Genomic DNA, 23,761 nt, shown 5'->3' on the forward strand with positions numbered 1-23,761 from the left:
TTATTCCCTTTCCCTTTTCCTTGAGGATCAGTTCCCCGTAACGCACCCACGAGTGATCCTACTTCGCCCGCTAACCACTGCTCTCGGACTTTATCCCACTAGAATGTCTAAGTCAGTCGTGTACAAATCTCCCATAGAGAACTTTCCCCATGCCTTTGTACACGGATGCATTATTCATAACTACTAGAATCCAATGCTCCCATTGGCTAAGACGCGCCCCCAAAAGTCTATATAAAGCGCGCAGAAATGGCAGTTCTGGTCATTGTTGTACTGGGCTCTTCCCCAGTAGATTCTTGAGCTGAGCTCTGACCTACACAGAGCTCCCGCATATGATGCATTAGATTGTTGATCTGGGCTCTGACCCCGACAGAGTGCCTGACATGTACACGTAGATTATCGAGCTGTCCGCTCACTGGCCATAGACCCTAGCCTAGTACCAGATAATCATGTACGCCTTAACTTTACATTGTATATAGTGCGCCCTCTATTGACCTGAGATGTAAATAATCCCGAATAAAGTACTAGTGTGTGTGTAAGATATTTGTATCTGACTCTTTATTTGATAATGTCTCTCAACCAAGAGAGACGTTACACTGGTGGCAGCGGTGGGATACGAACTTACACACACCATCGAACTATACCATGACTTTTAATTAAGTCACTTCATGTACCCCTCCACTGAACGGATCTCCCAGCTTTAGACTCTGACTTTCTGCACGGTCAATATCAGCAGCCAACATGCCTGCCAAGCGAAAATCTCACAGGTTACAGTCGTTGTATGATGATGATGACACCAACCTGTATTCAAGTCTACAGGCAGAGAGTGCAGAACTCCAAGAACTTAAAAAACAGTTCGAACTTTTCAAGCTTCGTTCAGTGGAGGCGGAGAAAGAGCTGAAACAACTCCGAGCAACTGCTGCATTACACAGCCCATCAACGGCTGAGCAGACAGATGCCAATGTTTCAGCGAAATCGCCCAAGGACTCACAGCCAGTGATGTCCGCTCCCAGTACTGCCCCTTCCACCGTTCCAAAAGCTGACGCCCCTAAACCAACAGAAGCAGAGCAAGCAGAGCCCCGTCCTCTCCGAACCCAGCCGAGTCATAAGCTGGATGTTCCTCTCCCTCGCCAAGGAGAATTCGACGGCACGAAGTCATGGGAAGGCTTCGTCCGACCTCTGATGGGTCTCGCCGAGGCTTGCGGCTGGTCCGAGGAAGAAAAGCGCTTCCGACTTGTCAGCAGTCTACGTGGAAAGGCGGCCGAGTACGTGTACCAGCAACTGGATCCCGAAGCAATCAAGTCGTCCGACACCCTGGTGAAGGAGCTTGGTAAACGATTTGGCGAACGACAATTGCCAAATTACTACATCGCTCAGCTAGAAGCGAGGAGACATCAGCCGAAGGAGAAGCTGGCGGAGTTTGTAGCCGACATTCGCCGCCTCGTCTTCCGTGGCTACCCTACGGCAGATCCAGTTACCAGAGAGAGCATCGCCCTTCGCCATTTTCTGAAGGGCCTCCCCGACCAACAGATGGCAGTTTCCGTTGGCATGACGAATCCCAAGTCCCTTGAGGAGGCAACAACGGCGGTGGAAAACTTTCTGAGCCTCCGTGACACCACAAGCTTGGGAAAATCACATCGTGTGAACACCGTACAGGCAGCATCTGAGGCTGATCCCGGGTTCGTCAACCAAAAGCAGTTTAAACAGTTCCAAGACAACCTCGACCGACGGTTAAACGGAATTGTCAAACTGATCAAAGATAAGCCCGCCTACAAGCAGAAATCCGCCAAGCCTGCTGAAGCCAAGAAACAGCAGATGGATGTTACTTGTTTCAAATGTGGCAAGCCCGGCCACTTTGCAAACAAGTGCCCCGACATAGCGGCCAAGGAGGTCGTCGTCATACAGACGGAAAACTAACGCGGACCGTGCCGTCCGGCCTGGCACCGGTCCGTCCCAATGAACAGAACACTATCCGAATGGGTAGACAGCAATTTCAAGGCATGTCTGCATTTTTGCGAGTGCAGATATGCGACCAAGACAGCGAACTTTTAGTCGACACCGGAGCGGCGGTGACCATCATTTCTTCAGCACTTTTCAGCCAGATCCCTGCTGAAAAACGCCCTGAACTCAAACCCCCGTGCAAAAGCACAAAACTAGAAACTGCAAACAAGGAACTCATTGACATTGAAGGTGTTGCCACAATCGACATGATGATTGGTGAACAGCACTTCCAATGGGATGCATTTGTCGCCCCCATCAGCGATGAAGGAATCCTTGGCTATGACTTTCTATACCACTATGATTGCATATTGGAGGCACGTAACGGCATACGAATTGCCGGTAACTGGGTTCAGTGGACAGTCCAAGGAGCCCCTCCCCGTGTAGTTAAGATCGCACTGAAGCAGAACACTACAATTCCAGCATGCAGCGAGTGGGTAGCAGAGGGCATAGCTGATCATCACAAACTGAGTTCCATGTATGCAGTCGTTGAACCTGCCAACCTTCGTCACAATGTTGTGGTTGGCAGTTCACTCATTGATCCCCGCCGAGAAGACATCGGCATCCCTGTCCGACTTGTGAACACTTCACCCGAGAACATTGAACTTCAGGCAGGTACAACGCTTGGATATCTGCATGAAGTTGATGCGGTTGAGCTCATAGCCGAGCAGGAAAACTGTGAAACCGATCACCTCTATCGAGTAACGCGAGTGTGCAGAGAGCATGCCCGCCCAACGTCATACGCAGTCAACCCAGTCAGTCCCGCCGTCCCCGACACCCCAAATCCTTCTGACAAGTGGTCAGAAAACCTACAGAAACGGTACGAGAGGAGTTGTGAAAACCTGTCCCCACACCAGCAGAAAGCATTGTGTGAACTTTTGGCCAGCCACGAGAACACTTTCGCCAAATCCGCGGAGGATTTGGGAAAAACGTCAATAGTGCAGCACACTATTGACACCGGCGACGCACGCCCCATACGACAGCCTCCCCGCCGCCCCCCCAAGGCATTTCAGGGCGAGGAGGAGAAAGTTCTCGAGAGCCAACTCAAGGCGGGTGTGATCCGCGAGTCAACATCCCCCTGGGCATCACCAATGGTTTTTGTTAGGAAAAAGGACGGCACAACTCGTCCGTGTGTCGACTATCGTAAGCTGAACGATGTTACGCGCCGTGACGCGTATCCCCTACCCCGTGTTGATGACTGCCTAGATTGCCTGAGTGGGGCAAAAATCTTCAGCACTCTCGATCTGCAGTCGGGCTACTGGCAGATTGAAGTGATGAAGGAAGACCGTCCCAAAACCGCGTTCGTAACCCGAAGTGGACTGTACGAGTACGTGACCATGCCTTTTGGGTTATGCAACGCACCCAGTACCTTTGAGCGCTGTATGGAGCTAGTACTCAAAGGTCTGCAATGGCGAACTCTGCTGATATATCTAGACGATATCATCATCCTGTCATCAACATTTTCCGAGCATATTGAGCGTCTTGGTGAAGTCCTACGCCGACTAGGAAACGCTGGACTGAAGCTGAAACCGAGCAAGTGTGAACTCTTCCAGACGGAAGTTCTGTTCCTCGGTCACATCATCACACCAGATGGTGTCAAACCAGACCCTAGTAAAGTTTCTGCTGTGCAGAACTGGCCCACCCCCAAGAACATAACTGAAGTACGCTCTTTCCTGGGACTATGTTCTTACTACCGTAGGTTCATAGCCCAATTCGCCACGATAGCCAGCCCCTTACATCGTCTGTTAGAGGCCGGACAGACGTTTAAGTGGACTCATGACTGTCAAGCGGCTTTTGAGAAATTAAAGGCCGCCCTCACCGGCAACGAAGTCATGTCATACCCCAATGATGATGGGTTATTCATCATTGATACCGATGCTTCAGATAGTGGCATTGGTGCTACTCTATCGCAACTCCAGTGGTGTGATCGGACCCAGAGGGAGGAAGAACGGCCGATAGCATATGCTAGTCGGTCGATGACAAAGCCGCAGCGTCGCTACTGCACCACGAGGAGAGAACTCCTCGCAATCGTCACCTTCCTTCAGTACTTCCGACACTACCTACTGGGCAAACAGTTCCTCATCAGAACTGACCACAGCGCTCTTCGATGGGTCATGTCTTTTCGTGAGCCTGTCGACCAGATGGCAAGATGGCTTCAAATCTTGTCTCAGTTCGACTTCAAAATCGAACATCGACCAGGGAAGAAACATGGCAACGCAGATGCCCTCTCTAGGGTGCCATGTGACCCTGACGACTGTCCGTGCTACGACGGAACGACCATACTCGCTGAACTCCCCTGCGGCGGTTGCGAGAAGTGCAAAGCCAAAAGCGAGCTGTGGTCCGATTTTTCGCAAGTCGACGATGTGGTCCCCCTTTCGACCAGACGAGTAAACGCTACCTCCGCTGAAGTTCAATTCCCAAAGAGAACATCAGCTGCTGACGATCAGCCCTCGAGCAATGACGCCAACCCTCAGGCCAAACCCGTATCCCCACGGACAGTCCTCGTACTGATGGCAACGTTGGTAACCCTCCTACTGGTTCCTGTGTGTAGCATTGGTAAACTTATTTGGCGCTCGTGCAGTGAGTTTACCTGCAGCGACTTTGACGATGGACAGTTCAAAGGTCGTTTTTCACACACAGCCACGCCTATCGGAGAAACTCCCGGGCAAGCCAATTTGCCCACAGCCATTCGGGTAGTACGGCCGAACAACCGAACTAAACCTGCTACAATATCCTCTGATTCGGCTGGAAGAGAGTTGGACTGCAACGCGCCCTGCATCCCGCAAAAGGATGCCGATGCCGGTTCAAGTACCGGGCAGCAACTTGCAGAACAATCGAATCCAACCGGACAGCAAGACGACCAAGATGGTGAGGTCACGAGTGATCGTACCCCTTCTAGCGCCCCCGCCGGTCCCAGCGCCGGACGAGCCACATCTTGGGTCGGTGGCTACACGACAGAGGAAATAGCTAAACTGCAGAGAGCAGATCCAGACCTGAGGATCATCATGGAGTTGATGACCAAATCACATGAGAGACCAAGCAGAGACCAGATAGCACGCAAAAGTCCCACCACTAGGAACTTGTGGTTGCTATGGCAACAGCTGGTGCTGAAAGACGGTGTTCTTTTTAAAAGATGGGTAACTCCTGACCAGACCCAATCTTACCTGCAACTTGTGATTCCTCAAGCACTGCAGAGTGCCGTTCTTCAAGCTGCACACGACGCCGTCACCTCTGCTCACCTCGGGGTGAAGAAAACTGCTCAGAAAATCAAATGCCAGTTTTACTGGTACAGGCTTAAGGAAACAGTTCGTGACTGGGTCCGCAAGTGTGCTAAGTGTGGTGCCCGCAAAAGGCCACACACAACCCCCAGAGCACACCTCGAGGATTATCGAGTCGGCGCGCCGATGGACAGACTAGTCACGGACATCCTTGGTCCATTCCCTATCAGTGACAATGGGAACAAATACATCCTTTTAGTCGGTGACCAATTCACAAAGTGGATGGAAGCTTACCCGATTCCCGACCAAAAGGCAGAGACGGTGGCTCATAAAATCGTCTACGAATATATTTCCCGTTTTGGCCCACCCCTTGACATTCACTCCGACCAAGGCCGAACTTATGAGTCTCATCTCATGCAACAAGTTTGTAAGCTGTTGGAGATCCACAAGACTCGAACTTCCCCATACCATCCATCCGCCAATGGACAGGCGGAGAGATTCAATCAAGTTCTGGTTGACATGATCGCAGTGTATGTTGACAGTGACCAACGCAATTGGGACATCCACCTCCCACTTCTAACTTCAGCGTACAGAAGTTGCCAGCATGAATCTACAGGTTACTCGCCTAATATGCTTATGTTAGGCAGAGAAACCCATCTACCAATTGCGCTTGTACTCGGTGGCCCCAACACAGAGGACCAACCTCAAGATGAATGCGAGTATGTTGCATCCGTGAGGAAACGGATGGAAACCGTCCATCATCTGGTTCGTCAACAGCTTGGTAAATCCGCTGAACGACAGAGGAAAGACCACGATCCCCGAGTTTCCCAAATAAACTATCAAATTGGTGACTTGGTGTACATGCGAGACAGCACAAAAACCCTTGGGTTATCTCCCAAGCTAAAACGAGCTAAATGGGCAGGCCCCTGCGTCATTCTCAGAACATTGAGTGATCTTCTGTTTGAAGTCCGGTTCAAGCAACGGGGAAGAACAAAAATTCTTCACCATGACCGACTTAAGCAGTATCTCAGTGACGAGGTCCCAAAATGGATGCTGGACCTTCGTAAAACTTTGATGGAGAAGGGTTCTCTCTCAAAGGATGATGCTGTCCCCCGCAGTAACGCCAGGAAAACATCCAGCACCAAACGCGCTGATGACCCCTCATCAGCCCCGCCTGCTACAGTATCTGTTTCCCCGACACCAACTGTAGCGCCCTCTGCGACAGGAACTTCGCCCTTGTCAGAGAGGAGGAGTACCCGTTCTAAGAGAAGGCCAGCGAGACTTCAGGATTATTTCTAGTCTCCCACCTCCATCTTTCACGACGCTTATTCATGGTCGATGAACTGCGTCGAGTGAATGAACTCAGTGTTTTTCCCTCCATTGATATGGACACTGAACTTTTATTTTCGTCGTTTTCAGATGAATATTTACCTTCTTTTTGTTTTGATTATCTCTCATTTATCCGCATTTAAAGGAAATGTAACCGTTCGTTGTTTTCTTTATGTTCACTTTTAGGTTTTACACTTTTTGCATGTTTTTAGCGCTCCAGTTATCTTTGCTTTTCCTTAACTCTTGTTCTTCCATAATTCCTTTTATTACAACGAGGACGTTGTAAAAACTAGGGGGAGATAGTGTTGCGTTCCCGCAAATTGCGTAGTTTACTTCTTTCCCAACCAGTCCATTCCACTCCGTGCACAGCGTAATGCTTGCAGCGATCCTGTGTGCCCTCACACAGCGCGAAGCTTTACCACGAAGTCTTTAGACACACGTAGAAGTGTGCAGCACATTATACAGTACGCTATTGTATAGCGCGCAATGCATGTAGCTCTCACAGCTATTGAACATGTACCGCCATGGGACATGTACTTAGGACTTAGCCATTTTCCCTCCACCTTTCCCCGGAGTCGATGCGAATTCCCCTCACACACCTTACCTCGCATCTGACCCACATTGACCCGAAGCATTTAGCGAATGTGGCTCGCTAAAATCTACCCGTGTATTCACCCCTCAGTGACCCCGTACACCCCAGCGAGTGTGTCCCGCTAACCCACTGGCCGAGACCTACGGTAGCTAGAGGTCAGGTTACGTCCTTCGTCTCATAGTTTTACTCCATAGCATTATTCATAACTACTAGAATCCAATGCTCCCATTGGCTAAGACGCGCCCCCAAAAGTCTATATAAAGCGCGCAGAAATGGCAGTTCTGGTCATTGTTGTACTGGGCTCTTCCCCAGTAGATTCTTGAGCTGAGCTCTGACCTACACAGAGCTCCCGCATATGATGCATTAGATTGTTGATCTGGGCTCTGACCCCGACAGAGTGCCTGACATGTACACGTAGATTATCGAGCTGTCCGCTCACTGGCCATAGACCCTAGCCTAGTACCAGATAATCATGTACGCCTTAACTTTACATTGTATATAGTGCGCCCTCTATTGACCTGAGATGTAAATAATCCCGAATAAAGTACTAGTGTGTGTGTAAGATATTTGTATCTGACTCTTTATTTGATAATGTCTCTCAACCAAGAGAGACGTTACAATACGCAGCACGATATGTGAAAGTGGGTACCCCCCAATCTCCCCCCTAGATATCTGAAAAGAATTCCTGAGATTCTGGTAGCACAATGACCAACACAAAAGAGGGGGAGGGGGTTCCCTCGTCAAATATCATGCTACATATGCCCACGTTCCATCGTACATGAGTCAAACACCATAACCACAGGACCATGGCATTCTACAATGCTTTATGGAATTAGTTACACTATCACAAAGAATGAGAAAATGACTAAGCTGTGCGCAAATACGCCATGTCGAATGGCTGCTCATTTGAAAAGTTAGGAGGACACACAGCAGAGTTTAAGGAACTACTACCGCTTCACATGGCGCTAGCTGACTCTGTCAGTGTTACAAAGACTTACACAGAGTTTCCGTCCTGTACAAGGAGCGGGTCGCGACACAGGTCCAGGTCCCGGCAGTGGTTGCAGACGCGACATATGACCTCCGGCAGGACGTAGGACAAGCAGGGGTCGCGCCAGACGGCCGAGTCTGAGAATTCCCCCGTGCCGATCAGCCGGAAGAGGTTACGCTGCAGGCGGTTCACTTGGTTGGTGACGTCCGAGTCTAAAGATAGAATCTGGAGGATATAGTCGACCAAACAAAGAAAAGGTTACCAAATACTCACTTTCACAATGCGTCAACACAAACTGACACTTGTCTTCACCATGTAAACCTATACATAGTTTGTGCCACTAAGGTTTGCTGCCCTGCTCAAATCTTTACCTCCCTGCTATGTTTTACATCATCTGCTTCACATTTTAATTAACAAAGAAGAAGACTATCTTCCTTTATGCATTCTTTATCATTATAAAAAGTAAAAACATGAAGATTTAAAGAGGTTGTGAAATGCTCGAAGACATTTCCGTCATTCTTTGGGTATATGTAGCCTAAGGTGTGATGAAATAAAAAAGACTATTGTTTCTGTCATAAAATGAGTACAAAAGGTACTTTTGAGAGCTGTTTTTCAAGTCCTGTCATGCCTGTTTCGACCCGAACGTGCAATTTGTGTAAAAGTCGTCGTTGCGGGCAGCAAACAAAACACAGTAAATCGTGACGTAATAAACAGGACTCCCGATGCAGAGTAGCATAAACGAGTCCTGTTTATTACGTCACGATTTACTGTGTTTTGTTTGCTGCCCGCAACGACGACTTTTACACAAATTGCACGTTCGGGTCGAAACAGGACCTGAAAAATAGCTCTCAAAAGTACCTTTTGTACTCATTTCATGACAGAAACAATAGTCGTTTTTATTTCATCACACCTTAGGCTACATATACCCAAAAAATGACGGAAATGTTTTCGAGCATTCCACAACCTCTTTAAGGCACCTTAGGCCAGAAAACTCTATTAGTGCCAGAAGTGGGAAAACATATAGAACGTCTTGAAACAGCGCCAACTGAATGTTTTTAAAGACATCACTATGTGAAGTAGCGCCTTCGCAACCCATGATATACCAAATTTTGAACGCAATCCAGCCCCTGATTTCGAAAAAGTGCTGGGACGTGTCGCAACCAGAGTTACGACGTGTGACACGTCGCAACTCGCGACACGTCGTACTATCCATTTCACGAAACTTGACAGTGTTGAGCGCGCTGTAAGTTCCTTGACAACGGCTTAAAACATGTCGCAAATAACGACTTGTCTAGTGGTCTTTGCAAATAACAAGCATCCTTTTCGTAGCCAGTTTTATGCCACCCAAATTACATAAATGAGACTATAATACCAAGACAATGTCAGTAAAGTTGTGAATGGAAAATGCATTGGAGTAATTATGAATAAGCCAGTTGGAATATTGCAGTTGAAATTTCAAAGTAGCTACACAGTTCACCGCAAGCTTTTTTCCCTTGAAGACTGCATCGCACATCCGCCATTTTGTTTTAGGTTTAAACAACTTTTTGAGAGGAGATCCGACAACTCTTTGTTGAACATCAGACAAATATTTACTGTACAATGAATACATACATAAAACAGTCACAGTGTTGTTCAATAAATACACCAATGACGTCGTGGGTTCGAGTCCCACCCGAGTGATTTTTTCCGACTTTCACTCGGGAGGTAACACACTGAGTATACAGTGTTTAAACGTCGGTGAAGGGCAAAACCTAACTTGATTTATATCACCCCGACGCAAAAATTCAATCTTATAACACCTATGACGTGTCGTACTTTCTACATGTTTTGTGAAATGAATTGCATGACGGGTTGCAGCTGCGATGCATCGTAGGGATACTACGTGTTGCAGCGCTGCGGCGCTACATAATAGGTCTCTATTTCTCATAAACTTTATTTACCTTTCTTCAATAATAGACATATTTTCCAGCACCTTCAGTACCTAATTGTTGGTAGATAGGTGCGCCATATAAGACTCCGGTATTATTATTATTATCGGTTAAAGTTTCATGAAATCGGGTGCTGGCCTGCTAAATGTTTAATCATGCAATGCTCACCTTACAGACTGCTTTGACAAACTCCAGAGCTGGGTTATTGAGAGGCAGATGTGAGCCTGGGAGTTGGGGGAACTCGGACGAAGCATCGCGGCCTGAGCTCTTATTCCCCGACACTTTCTTCTGAATTTTCTGGGTGATTCTAAACAAATCATGAAAGTCTCCTATTTAATGATCAATTAAGAAGATAATGATCGGGTCCAATTTTATAGTTGTGCTAACTGCAAGAACTGGACTTTTCATAATTAAAGAGGTTGTGGAATGCTCGAAGACATTTCCGTCATTTTTCGGGTATATGTACCCTAAGGTGTGATGAAATAAAAACGACTATTGTGTCTGTCATGAAATGAGTACAAAAGGTACTTATGAGAGCTGTTTTTCAGGTCCTGTTTCGACCCGAACGTGCAATTTGTGTAAAAGTCGTTGTTGGGGGCAGCAAACAAAACATAGTAAATCGTGACGTAATAAACAGGACTCGTTTATACTACGCTGCATCGGGAGTCCTGTTTATTACGTCACGATTTACTATGTTTTGTTTGCTGCTCCCAACGACGACTTTTACACAAATTGCACGTTCGGGTCGAAACAGGACCTGAAAAACAGCTCTCAAAAGTACCTTTTGTACTCATTTCATGACAGACACAATAGTCGTTTTTATTTCATCACACCTTAGGGTACATATACCCGAAAAATGACGGAAATGTCTTCGAGCATTCCACAACCTCTTTAAGCACTGATTGTCGTGATACGGCATGGGTCAATTGCAAAATAAAACCTCACTCACGCGAACAGCCGTTGGGATAGTTCTCCATCGATCAATCCCTGTGCGTAGGTCACCGTGTGGGGCGTCGTGGTTTCGTCGGCGGCCAACTGTGATTCTTGGGTTTGGCCGCGGCGACGGATCGGCGTGTTGCCGGGCGTGCTACGGCGATGCTCGTCCTGGGCGTTGCGATAGATGGCAAGGATGTAGCCTGCTACTATCATCTACATGCAGGTCAATAAAAACAAAGAAACGATTTTACCACAATGTGCACCTAATGTTTGAGTCGACCAGTGTCCATTGTTCAATTCTTCATCACTGATCACTGCTTCTTGTGTACAGCATACCTATACATTGGCTCTGACAGTCTTCAACATGAAACAGAAAGTTAATGTATTTGCTGGTTCATTATTAACTCTTTCAGTGCCAAACTCGTACATGTACGAGGTATATTTGTTAGTACAAAAGCGCCAACCTCGTACATGTACGAGGTAATGTTCGTACTTAAAATTGCCAAACCTCGTACATGTACGAGGTAGAGTAAATATGTTATCAAAAGGGGGCGCTCTCGCTCTTTCTAATGGTACCATTTTCATGCATGTACGACCTGTTTTTATTTTTTCATTCGAGTTCTTGCGAGAGGGCGCAGCACTAAATCTCGTATTTTCTGCAAAAAGTGCGGAATTCCCCTGTGTTCAGGCCAGTGTTTCAGGGTGTACCACTATGTTTGTGACTACTTTTGACTTTCCAATATATCAAGGATATACCAGAGAGCAATAACAACAAATTTAGTGAGTAAAACTTATTTCCTGTTTTTTTTAAAAGAATTTCGAACAATTAACAAAAACGCCAGAAGTTGGGCACTTTAGGGTTAAACTTTTCAAATTTCGCGGGCACTGAAAGAGTTAACAGCTTCAAACAAGCGGGTATTGATCCCAGATCTTGGGATGATCTAGCCGAGGGCAGGTTTCCAGACTTGAGTCCATCCGACAGGAAAAATGAGAGCTCACGAGACGGCGCCGTAAGACCCGCGCTCTCGCCAGACCACAAGGAACTGCATCACCAGTGTCCTTCATGCTCCCGGGTGTGTTACTCAAGGCTACACTGTTCTCTTCAGTCACTCTTGATTATGCAAATCTTATAACTAATTTTGTCATCACCTCCATCATGTTGCATAAACGACCCTCAGTTATGAGGCGTGCCAAGAGAGCGATTAACCCTCCTGCTATTTAAACAGTCACAGACAGTCAAAATTTCCATCCACTTTCCCTGCTGTACTTTTAACACAGGCTAGTCACCAGCAGCCAGACCATTATGCCAAGCAAGCACTGTGACTAGTCAAACTCAGTCAAAGACCACGGACGGACAAAGCAGGCAAGTTGTGGGCACAGCTGGCTTATCGATTACCCACAATCAAAGCAAAGCTGTATCAAGTTACATAAACAGTCACGGACACTTAATCCTGCTTCATGTAGGCTGGGAATTCTTAACTGTTGAAAACAGTCACTTGATTGATTTGGACTGAAAGGATAACTTGGCACAGAATGTATATTTGCATAGGAAGGTTAAAGGGAATATACAACATTTGCAAACATCGAAAAATAAAACTACCAAGTTTTTACGAAATACCTTACTAGGATGTTGGTAAGTGACAGTCTCAAGGATTCTGTAAAATTACGGCACCTGGTGTGAAGTCATTTTCAAGAAAATGGTATTTTTGTATACATTAGGAAAAACCTAACTATTGTTCAACTACCGCTCCATATTTACCATTTGTTTCAGAAAATGTGTTTGCTATTGGTTACATGTTCATGAATTGGTGCAGGCCAGCTAGACTGGTTCCCTTACCTTACAAATTTCCGGCATCTATAAATTGATCCATTTCATCTTTAGTGGAGTCAGGGAACCAGACTACTTGAACATTTTTGTTTTTCTTGTTTTTTTCGAGCATTTTCAGACACAAAACTTCAAACATGTCAGTGTAACAATATTTTGGTCTATTATACTAACCCCTCAACTAGTTCATTTCTGAAAATTACAGTGAAAGCCAATGATGTACATTCCCTTTAACAACCTCTATGACTAAATGTATTCAAGAAATCGTGAGCTTGTGCCCAAATTACATAACTACAGCTGGCATCGATACTTGCACCTATGGAAATGGCTGAATCCACTTCCCACAGACGCTTGTTTTACTCAACGCTGTACCCGAGTGATTCGGACGGGATCTAACTTACATTGAAGTTGTTCTGGCAGGCCGCTGCTGTCGGGAGGTAGTTCATAACGTTCCAATTCATCTCTATCTCATTCTGTTCACAAACGAAAATAACATCAAATGAAATGTTGTGTCATAAATAAGCCATTTGCGAGTAACCTATACCCTTTGGGATTTACATTACAATAACATCTGGTACACTGACTTGCTCAGAATGCTTGGCACATTTTAACTTTGAATTCTCCAGACCAAAGACACTGTTGCTAATCACATGATTCGGGGCAAGCTCTTGCTTAGTTACGTAAGAGACGCTCAGCATCAATACATCGCTCACAATGGGTGAAAATGGCACAAAGACACCAGACCATGCCAGAGCTGGGTGTTGCTAGCATAAGGCTTGCCCCGAATCACATGATGTAGTAACAGTCTCTTTGGTCGGGAGAATGCAAAGTTAAAATGTGCAAAGCATTGGATTAAGTCAGCGTTCCAGATTTTATTCAAATTTAACTCGCAAATGGCTTATTGGACTGGGGACAAAAATGGAAAAGCAGCGTAAGACTTGTTCCATATGGACTCCGTGTCCCAACAGTGGATAATAATAATAATGCTACATATTTTTTAAGTGCATATATCCACCAGTTATTGGTGCTCAAGTCGCTATATCATTATTACCCTGCTCATTGGGCCAATGAAGATTCCAAATACAATCTCAGCTCCCTTGGGAGTATACAGCTCGATGCTCCGATTTTGGCGCAAAGCAGCTAAAATCAACCTCAATAACCATCTCTGCCCTCACAGGTACCCATTTACTCCTGGGTGGGGAGAAGCAATGTGTGACAAAGTGCCTTGCCCAAGGGCACACGCATCATAGCCGCAGGCTGGACTCGAACGTCCAACTTGCAGAATAACCTGCAGACCATGAATTCAATGCTCCAGACCACTAGGCCACGGCACTCCACTTGATGGCGCTTTATGACCACTTGAAAAACCCAGTGGGAGAGGCACACACATGCGTGTTCTGTTTCCTACGCGTATTGCGTGAAGTTAGAACGACTCATTTTACCCTGAATGTGCTCAAACCCCACAGCATCTTAAGCCCAAGTGCCAGGGGCTGTCGGAAATGCTTTCAAATGTCCCTCCCATATCAAATCCTTTGTGGTCAAAAGGACCCTATGTAAACTGGCCAAAGCGCACAGACAGATGACCGTGGACACATAGAGATAAGAGCTCCCGGGCTCTGTGTATATACAGTAGCGCTGCCTAGCACGTGTACAATAAACAGACCCTACGCACTGAGCCATTGAGCAACGGCAAATTTTATTGGAGTTTAGACGTACAATTCTTTAGTAAATGAATACACGCAAGCCTAAACCTTAACCAATCACAATAAGGGTTATATTGTTGGAAAGCTGACGAGACGAAGAAAAATGACCCGAGAGATCTAAGCTCCCAGGTGGCGCTATTTAACGTTAAGATGATGTTAATGGACCAGTTCTTGGCTGAACGCGTGGTTTACACACAAAACAGGGAGATTTTTGACTGAAAATGCAATGTTTAACATCAATTCGCGAGTGAAACTCAGTGTTTTATTCAGTTTTCCTTTCATTTTCTGAAAGAGTATATTGTTAGGGTCACACTGTAGTGAGATCTAAGGTATACCCTGTGGAATAATGAAGTGGTGGCGACAGATGTGAAAAAGGCCCGTTTTTAATGATTTTTTCACCGCGTTCTCTCATAGAGTTTGCACATAAAAACCGGCCCGGTGGGTTAGTTCCCCAAAGGAATTCATATGCTGTGGTCTCCCCCAACTCCCCTTTCGTAACCATTGAGGGGGTACTTGTGCACTGAGTCCGTAGACTTTTTTTTGTAGAATCTCGCTGCAGTTTCAATTTGTTGGGCTTTATAGTATCACCTCCTGATCCTCGCCGTTGGGCGTCAAACTCTCCGACTCCTCCTCTTCCTCAAGGTCATGTGACTCCTCGCCGGCTTCTTGGTTCAGTAGGGACTTGGGCAGTTGACCTTTGACCCCACCATGGTTTGTCTGCAAAGTGACAGAGTAGGGTCAATAAAATGATTAATGGTCCGATTTTGGATAAACTGTTGTTTCCAAATGAATAAATAAATGAATCCATGAATTTAGAGAAACCATCAAGTGCATGCCAGAATTTTGGTGGGTTCAAGAAATGCGTAACCCCCCCCCCCCCCCCCCACCTGGGAAATGGTCAAAATAACCCGACCCTTTTAGAGTTAGCAACATTTTAGGCCAAAAAAAAAAGTCTCCGGTTTCTGGTATGGAGCTTGCCCAAAAAGTGGTGCGGCGACGCGGCTTTTTTTTTTTTTTACCTGTTTATTTGGCTTCAAATGTCGGCTGATGACTGCAAATGGTGCCCGACTAAACTTAGTGCAAATATATGGGAGTCCAAAGAAGGCCACATAAAGCTTATTCTCGATCATAACCCCATCTAAAAACACGTTAAAATTGTGCAGCAGCAGGATTCCAGTCAAACCAGTGAGTTTGGCGGTTTTGAGACATCATCTTTCATTGAAAAAAAAACTGTTTCATTTTGCCGACGCGCATGGCTACGGCGACGCGCGCGCATACCAGAAACCGGAGACTTTTTTTTTTTGGCCTTATAAACCTTTTTCTTTAATCAGCAGCCCTGAATAGTCTGGTTTTGTTTGGAAAACACATCACATAATATGCTTTACTAATATTAGCTTGACTAATTCTACCCACGGGATCAAGCCACATCAGGAGTTCCCAGCACTGTTTGTAGGTCAGGTCAATCCCGTGGAACAGGTCCCGCGACTTGATGCTGTTGGTGATGTAGTCCACGTAGGCCACGCCGTCGATCACGCGACGCTTCTTGGTGCAGACCAGGACGCGGTTGAAGTTGGCGTGGACGATGGTCGCGCCCAGGCGCTTGAACTCTGCGATCAGAAGCATGAACATCTTCTTCATGAGGTTGTGGAGGGTGCGGCGGAGGGCCGGGTCGTATAGGAGGGCGGAGGGGGAACGCAACCATCTGTGATGGTCAACAGAAAAAGAGAATTAGATTGAGTTTTATTTCTAAAATGCGATAAATGCCGTTTTGGTACCTTTTAGAATCCTGCTCTCTCTCCTGGCTGTCCAAAGTCAGTTTTGACTGCTTTTATACAGGGCGAGTAAAAAAAAAAAAAAACCCCGTTCATAAGCTTTCTTTTAGTACAAGAATCATTCAAATCACTCATGCACTTTTCAAGTTACAGAACTTTTAACATAACCACCGTTTAAGGTTCTGTCGGATCATAAAAAAAGTTCAGTGTTCTTTCAGCAAAACAAGAACAAATCACATAGGGATGTGTGTAAATTGTTTTCGTTTTGCTGAAAGAACGCACACTTTTTTTTATGATCCGTGGACAGAACTTTAAAACGGTGGTTGTGTTTAAAACTCCGTAACTTAAAAAGTACATGAGTGATTAAATTATTCTGGTACTAAAAGAAAGCTTTTGAATTGGGCTTTCATGTCCTAGATTTTGAAAGTGCTACATGCAGAACTTCAATAAAACAATAGTCCCGACATTTTAAATCTGATCGTCTCATGATAACATCATTTATATGTGGTATGGTTACGTGGGAAAAAAAAGGATGATGCCAGCTGGGTCAAGAGGTGTACCAAAATAGTCGAGGGTGGGCCCACGAGGGTGGGCCCACACGCGTTGGCCGACCGCGCAAGACGTGGCAGAGCTCTGCGACAGATGATATGCAACTGCTTGGAGTCGATGCGAGGGAAGCGACGGACAGGGCCAAGTGGAGAGGAGCCATAGGAGAAAGCAGGCCAACCCAGAACAGACTGGACAATGGCCTTAAATACGACGATGATAAAGACCTCTGGGGAATGTTGTTAGCTACATTTTGATACCTGGTTTGCTACCAGAGACTGTAAATCGTCCATCATTGACAACAGTTTATGATAAATGATGCAGTTTGAAAAGCTGCAAATTTAAAGAGCCGCGAGTGGAAATTGCTGCGTGACAATGTCACACTGCCCGAAACGAATTGCAGGGAATACCGATTGCACAGTGCTTGCATACATGGGAGCACGTGAATTGAATTACCCGCGCTTTGTTCGGGCACTGTGCAGTCGATAGGGGCCAATTACAAGCATGTTTGGTTACGTTTAACAATTTCTCCTTGCATAATCTGTAGAGAGGAGGTAAAATCTGAGCAGGGCGGCAAAACTTGAGCACAGTAGCATAAAATGTTAGCAGAACTCCCTGCTAATGGACACCATGAAGTGAACTTGAGTGTGAAATGTTCATAATTACCGATAGAAGTGCACGATCTGATGATCCGCAAAGACATTGCTATAGGTTGTGACATCGCGCAGCCATCCATGCACCATGCTCTTCATGATTCTAAAATGAAAATTAGAATGAAATTTTTTTTTCACATTACACACAGCTAGAGGAATACATAATTGTTTTAATGGCAAATAGTTAGGGGGAAAATGTAAATTTTTTGAATAGTTTCTTCCTAAAAAATATGGTAGTTTTTTGGGGGAGACAATGTTGCAACCTGACGCCACTTTTTTCTTCATATATCATCTCAATGAAGGTTAGTCTTTGCAAAAATGATGATAAGGCATGAATCTGGGATTGAGAAACATTTCCAATTTTGTTAGGAAATACTAATAATTTTCTTGACTCTCCATAGACTTTGTACACAACCGCTGAAGTGACGTCAGGTTGCAACATTTTTTCCCTTTTTTTTTTTAGGACGGTTTGGGTGACTGTTATCTCTATGCCTTTTATCTCCTTCCTAAGCTAGTGTATATAAAAATGACTTCATCACCAATTTTCCCTAAAAATTTTTAAAAAGAAAGGATAGGAAATAGAACGCTGCTGCAACTGCTTTGCAACTAGAGCAACCTGTAAAACAAGAGGGCCTGAGTCTTTGATCCTAGCAGAAGTTTTCTCGGACTTACGCATTGCCCAACCTTTGTGAAATGTGTCACAACCCTTATGCAAAACTTAGGCACTCAAATGTGGAGTTAAGCTATTGCGAAAAGACCTATAACTGTTGCAATTTAATGGAAGTGTGGCAGGGCCAAGTTTTAGTTGCAAACTTGTATGTGTTTATAGTATTTTAAATAGGAGTAGCTCCTAGAAAATAATTTTAGTATTACTTTAGATGCCCCCCCCCCTTGTTGGTAGTGTGCCCCCCCCCCCCCCCCCCCCCCGTTTGTTTATTTTAGCCCACATGTTACCCCTATCAATCCTGCCACATGGTCAAGCCACTTCAGTTCAGGCAGCAGATCAACAGAGACAACTTCATGTTCCCCCTAACTGGAGTGCATGTGTCCTGTTTGAACTCTGTCTGCTCGAGTCATTTGATTTTATTCCTGCTTGAGTGTTCTTTGAAAGATCCACTATTCACACTGTGTTGGTTTCATGCTTTAGTCCTTTTAAGTCTTTGTTTTAGTAAGTCTTTGCTTTTAGTTATTTTAGGTTTCATTTTTATGTTTTAGGGTTTTAGTTTTGTAGATTTTAGGTTTTATTCTTTGCTTTTATTTTCTGGTGTTTGGTTAAGGTTTTAGTGAATAAATTCTTTTTGGTCCTTTTTGGTTTGAAATCTAGAATTTGCGTCTGTGTCTCTATTAATTCAATTTCCTCGTGACTTTTCCTTTCAAAGATCCCGAGTTAAGTTTAGTTGTAGTAGTTTTAGTGCGATTCCCCATGGTGAGTCAGTTTTCACGGTTACAGAAGCACAACCGAAGACCTACCTGAATGCGACCGAGCACAGGGCAGTCTCGTCGTAGCTTGAGAGCAACGTTGCTGCGCCGGCGTTACCAGTCACCATGTCTTCCAGGGAGATCTGTGGGGTGGCGTCAAAGGCAATGCTGCCAGCACTACCCTCCATCTCATTGATGTGATGAGACTAATAATGTGTGAAATAAACAGTTAATGATAAAATAAATTCTTTAATTGGGCGGTCCAATTGTGCATATGCAGCACTATAAGGTGTAGGTACCACTTTAGTTTCATTCATAAATACACCAAGACAGCCAAGGACCCACAAAGCACACCAACTTCAACCTCGTCTCCAGGTACGCGTCGAACAGTACGCGCCCATCACTACCTGCTCTCTCAAACTGGTATTGGATCATTTGCATGTGCAAGATTTTTGCACACGTATGCAAATGAGGAACAGTCTGGTGCCATGGATATGCGTTACATTAGCGTTTGTTTGTGTATGCAGTGTCTGGGGTAAAAACAGAGTCAATTCGTCGCAGCGCGAGCACGGCGTGAGTAACGAAAGCACGATTTTTTATAAAATTAAACTGTTACGATCTTATCGAGACAACATGCAGTATCATATTTCATATTAACATGAGCAAATTGGAAAGGAAATTAGTATTTTCGAGAAGGCGTGGACGAATGATCGCGAAAACACGTACTGCACGTTGTGAATAATAGCACCAAGTACACGATAAAAATCCATTACTAGCCAATTGCGGTATCGAATCAGGACACAGGAAGAAAGTTTCCTATCCAGGAAAATAAGTTGGAAATAAAGTGAGCACTGGGGACGTGGTTGCACCAACTTGGTCATCACTGAAATGTTTTTTTTTACAACAAGAGGTAACCGGCCACGAAAAATGTGATGTTTTATCGCGTGTGCCTGATGGTCTTTTTTTTTTGTGCCAGCATTTTTTTTGCGTGCGCGCGTAACGCGTCTGGGTAGTAGCCACACGCGCCTACACTAAAGTCGAATAATTGGTTGAAATTTTGCTATGGGCCCCGTGCGCCGAGGAAAGAGAGCGCACTTTTACCTAGCAACAACGTCCCAGATATGGGCGGGACAGTTCGCTGGTTGACGCGCACCGTTCTTGTGTGTGACGGACGTACACCAGGGGATTTGTACTATGTACACGCAGTGGCCGCGCTTCACGACAAATGAATTGCAGTCAGGCAAGATGGCGTCGGTCAGTCACCCCCTACTGTACTTTCTTTGCTGGTGAGGGGGTACTTGTGAATGGAGCGGATACCCCATACAGGTAGCAAAAATCGAGAAATAGAGAAAAACATGAGAAATTCCTGACAAGTTGGAAAAGGTCTCGTGGCTTTGCCACTCTTGTGTGTGGTCTCCGCTCCAGTTGCTTCACGGTTCGCCGCTCCGTCCAATGATGCCGGTTAAAGCCACGATGGCCTTGGCGTAAGGCTAAACCTGGGGTGGCACTGGGTTCACCCAGGGTTGAGTTCAACCTGGGTTGAGAGGCTCTAGTGTGAAATGGCCTCATATACTGACCTGCAGTAGTGTATTGACTGCCAGGCTAGCCATATCAAGCTCCACACAGATGGTATGATAACAGCCAGACTGGTTCACTTCAATGCTGGAACTCTCCTCAAACTCAGTCACCAGCCTGCGGGAACCAAGGAAAAGGGATGAGTCAGGAACCAGACTTGTGGTTGATCACAAGTCAATCAGGCCTTCTGGCAAAATGAGACAGAACTGAGCAGTGGTCGAAATGGGGATTTTCAGGAAAGAGAATAGAATTTTCCTTACAGTACTCTTCGTTGCACTTCAATCGGCCATATCGTTGACAAGTTACGGCTGTTTTAAGTTCGCATTATATCGACGTGTCAAAAAAGTAAAATACTAAGAAAAAGCCTTTAAATTTTTGAGTTTTGTATTTGTGAAAATAAAAGATGACAATTGTTTTTCCTTGGAAACATTTTTATTCCACAATTTTCATACTATTTCTTGAAACTTTGTGTAGTAGACATATCAAAGATTAGAAATATCAATCAATCTGAAAATCGAAAAAATATGTCACCCCTATTCATTTTTCCCCCCTCCACTACGGCCTGTGCCCAGTTCCATCTCTTTTTTGCCAGAACGACTCATGTATCATCAACCCCAAAATTAACCAAGGTTTCAGCTCAATGTATTCACAAAAAGTGTGACAAATACACAGAGAAACAAAATCATCAATTTCAGGTTAACATTTCTTGAAAAATTTACCAGGCCAAACGGAACACAGACAAACAGAGAGAGGGACGGACGAACCAACCTGCTATCGTCGGCCTCCCTGCCTCCAAGATCCGGCCGCTCCGTGGGCGACGCCCACATCACATGACTGTGCTTCTGCAGGTGTCTAGCGTAGAACAGATCCGCGCCAAAGATGCCAGTGTCCTCTGGTAGATTACCGACGGGGACATGGAAATAGCGACTCTGCTCGAGGTAGCTCTGTAATTGCGGAGATTTGGAAATGGGTCATCCTATAAATTTAGGGGCCAAAGTGTGACATTTTCTCCATCCCTGTTACCTCTGGACTTTGAAATTTGCCATTCAAATATCACTAAGAATGACTTCAAACAAATTTGTTATTTACAAGTTAGAGGTAAACTTTTGATGACAACACTAGAGAATTTTGTACCTGTAATTTTTGACCGAAACTCCGGGCTTCATCAGCAGGATGACCTGGATGTTGCATACTTGACCTTACGGACACGTGAACCCAACATCGCGTGATAGACTCATGGGAGTTTGTATCCCCCCCCCCCCCCCCCCGTCCCGGTTTGGAGAAGGTCTGAAGGCTCTGATGCAGACTGCTTCCTTCACTCCCCTTTCGAAGTCTAAGATGTTTACTTTAGATATGTCTACGTGATGGCCTGGTGATTCTATATGGATATGTTGAGAAACCTCCGAAGTGGACGAACTGGGGCAACGGTACTCCAAAAAACTAGTCTTGAGGGGCCTCTCGGTCTCTGCCTTGCCTGGTCTGTCCTTGATAAAGGATTTGGTAGATCACTCCAGTGTGGTCCTTCTTGGCTGTTTTATCCTTTGGTGATACGAGGAGGCAGCCTACATCAGAGCCTTCAAACCTTCTCTAAACCGGGTCAGGGGGTACGAAATTCTCTAGCGTTGTGATCAAAAGTTTACCTCTAAATTGTATCTACCAACACAGATGAACTTTTATGCTAAAATGTGTTCTTTGTTGGGTAGGTAGTTTGATAAATCATAATCACTCTTGGAGGATGACAGCATTAAAGAGTACGTCCAGAATTTTGAAATCGTAGACGTCAGATGTAACCGGGACACGACATCTGTAGAAAATGACCCAGCTAACAATAACGCTAACATTTGCGAAAACGGAACACCCTCCAGATGTGAACCTCTGCTATCTGAACTGGCCAAGCAAGGCACCATGCTACCCTGACCCAAGAAACCACATACCAAAAGCAGATAGTCCACATTGAGATAGTGTTGAAGAAGCCGTCTGGAACCCTGCCTCTGCCAGTCCAGCACACTGTAGAGATTCTCGCTGTCGTTGACGTGGAGACGAACCATCGGGAAATCGTCCAGCATCGGAATGTGTCTGGCAAGCTCCATGTTGTCTACATTTATGAGAACAGGCACAAATTTACAAATGTAAGTCTCTTGCTTGGACAAAATAATATTAACCATTTCTTCATTCCTAGGTAAGGTTAAAGTCAAGCATTGTACAAGAAAATATTCTGTTAGGAGGGGATAATTTTGTGATGGAGCAGTTAACCAATTTGTGGCTTAAAATCGGTCGGGGGCCTCGCCGTAGATAATGGCCCAAGTCAAAGGGTATGTGGGTTTTCCTGTCAAAATCCATAAAAAGTAAAAAAGTGAGTAACTTCCAACGATTGTACCATCAGGGTTTCAAATTAGCATTAGCCTGCTAGCCAAATGCTAGTCAAAACAGCAGTAGGCTAGTCAAACTATTCCTTAAGTAGCCTGGCTGGCGAGTCAAAAAAATATTGGGATACTGCAAAGATGGAAGGATAGGAAGAAATAAATAAATTGAATTCAGAAGTCAAACCTGTATCAATTTGTGTATAATTTTATCAACTGTTTTAAAGGGTTGAATGATAAGATCTGTTTATTAAAAACACTGACAAAATTGCCTCAGAATAGATGAGAAATCAGTTGGAAATGGGTAAAAACGAATTTATTCAGGCTCGTGTGGATCACTTTTTAATACAGTTCTGATCACCGGTCATTTTAGATTTGTAAATGAAAAAAAAACACCTTCAAGTTTGTTCAAAAATAAAATTGTCCGCCACAAATTTGTTTCATAAAGTTTATGCTTGAACGAGTGATCAAGAACCACGAGTTCACACGGAAGTTTTCGGAAGTGAGAGGTCTCTTTCACGTCATGCGTTTTTCAGTTTCCATAAAATTCCGAGGGTGATTTTTTTAAAGAAATCAATCGCAAACTATTTCCTGAAAACTCTGGGTTAGGGTTATTTTTTGTCTGAAATTTTAAGGGATAACGGAAAAGTATACACACGTGTATGGTGCCAATATGTTGTTTACAATTTGGGAAAAGAAACCTGAAGAGAAGGCAACTCACCCATAGGGGACTGAACAGCGATAAACGTTGGTCCTTTCCTCTCATCTTTGTACGAGGACAGCAGACGATTGATGGCTCGGTAGACCTGGGGTAGTGAAACAAATGATAATTACTATACCTCATACATATTCATGAGCGAGAGCCTAATTCTTACTGGTCCATTCACCATCATGTGGCAGCCGCTAGTTTTGCTATTTACTA

At 45.1% G+C, this 23,761-nt stretch overlaps 1 protein-coding gene across 1 annotated transcript in view; it reads right to left on the reverse strand.

Moving 5' to 3' along the window:
* LOC119735384 (DNA polymerase epsilon catalytic subunit A-like) overlaps nucleotides 1–23,761 on the reverse strand; it is a 74,919-nt gene that overhangs the window by 4,286 nt on the left and 46,872 nt on the right. Inside the window, exons 35-46 of the mRNA XM_038209080.1 lie at nucleotides 23,561–23,645; nucleotides 22,414–22,574; nucleotides 21,248–21,423; nucleotides 20,482–20,596; nucleotides 18,956–19,110; nucleotides 17,499–17,588; nucleotides 15,928–16,216; nucleotides 15,103–15,231; nucleotides 13,213–13,284; nucleotides 11,000–11,199; nucleotides 10,219–10,357; nucleotides 8,133–8,347 (exon numbers count right to left, since the gene is read on the reverse strand). Of these exons, the coding sequence (XP_038065008.1) occupies nucleotides 8,133–8,347; nucleotides 10,219–10,357; nucleotides 11,000–11,199; nucleotides 13,213–13,284; nucleotides 15,103–15,231; nucleotides 15,928–16,216; nucleotides 17,499–17,588; nucleotides 18,956–19,110; nucleotides 20,482–20,596; nucleotides 21,248–21,423; nucleotides 22,414–22,574; nucleotides 23,561–23,645 (1,826 nt within the window). The remainder of the gene's footprint in view (nucleotides 1–8,132; nucleotides 8,348–10,218; nucleotides 10,358–10,999; nucleotides 11,200–13,212; nucleotides 13,285–15,102; nucleotides 15,232–15,927; nucleotides 16,217–17,498; nucleotides 17,589–18,955; nucleotides 19,111–20,481; nucleotides 20,597–21,247; nucleotides 21,424–22,413; nucleotides 22,575–23,560; nucleotides 23,646–23,761) is intronic.

The sequence above is a fragment of the Patiria miniata genome, unplaced genomic scaffold (assembly GCF_015706575.1).
Source record: "Patiria miniata isolate m_02_andy unplaced genomic scaffold, ASM1570657v1 HiC_scaffold_29, whole genome shotgun sequence".
Taxonomy (NCBI): domain Eukaryota; kingdom Metazoa; phylum Echinodermata; class Asteroidea; order Valvatida; family Asterinidae; genus Patiria; species Patiria miniata.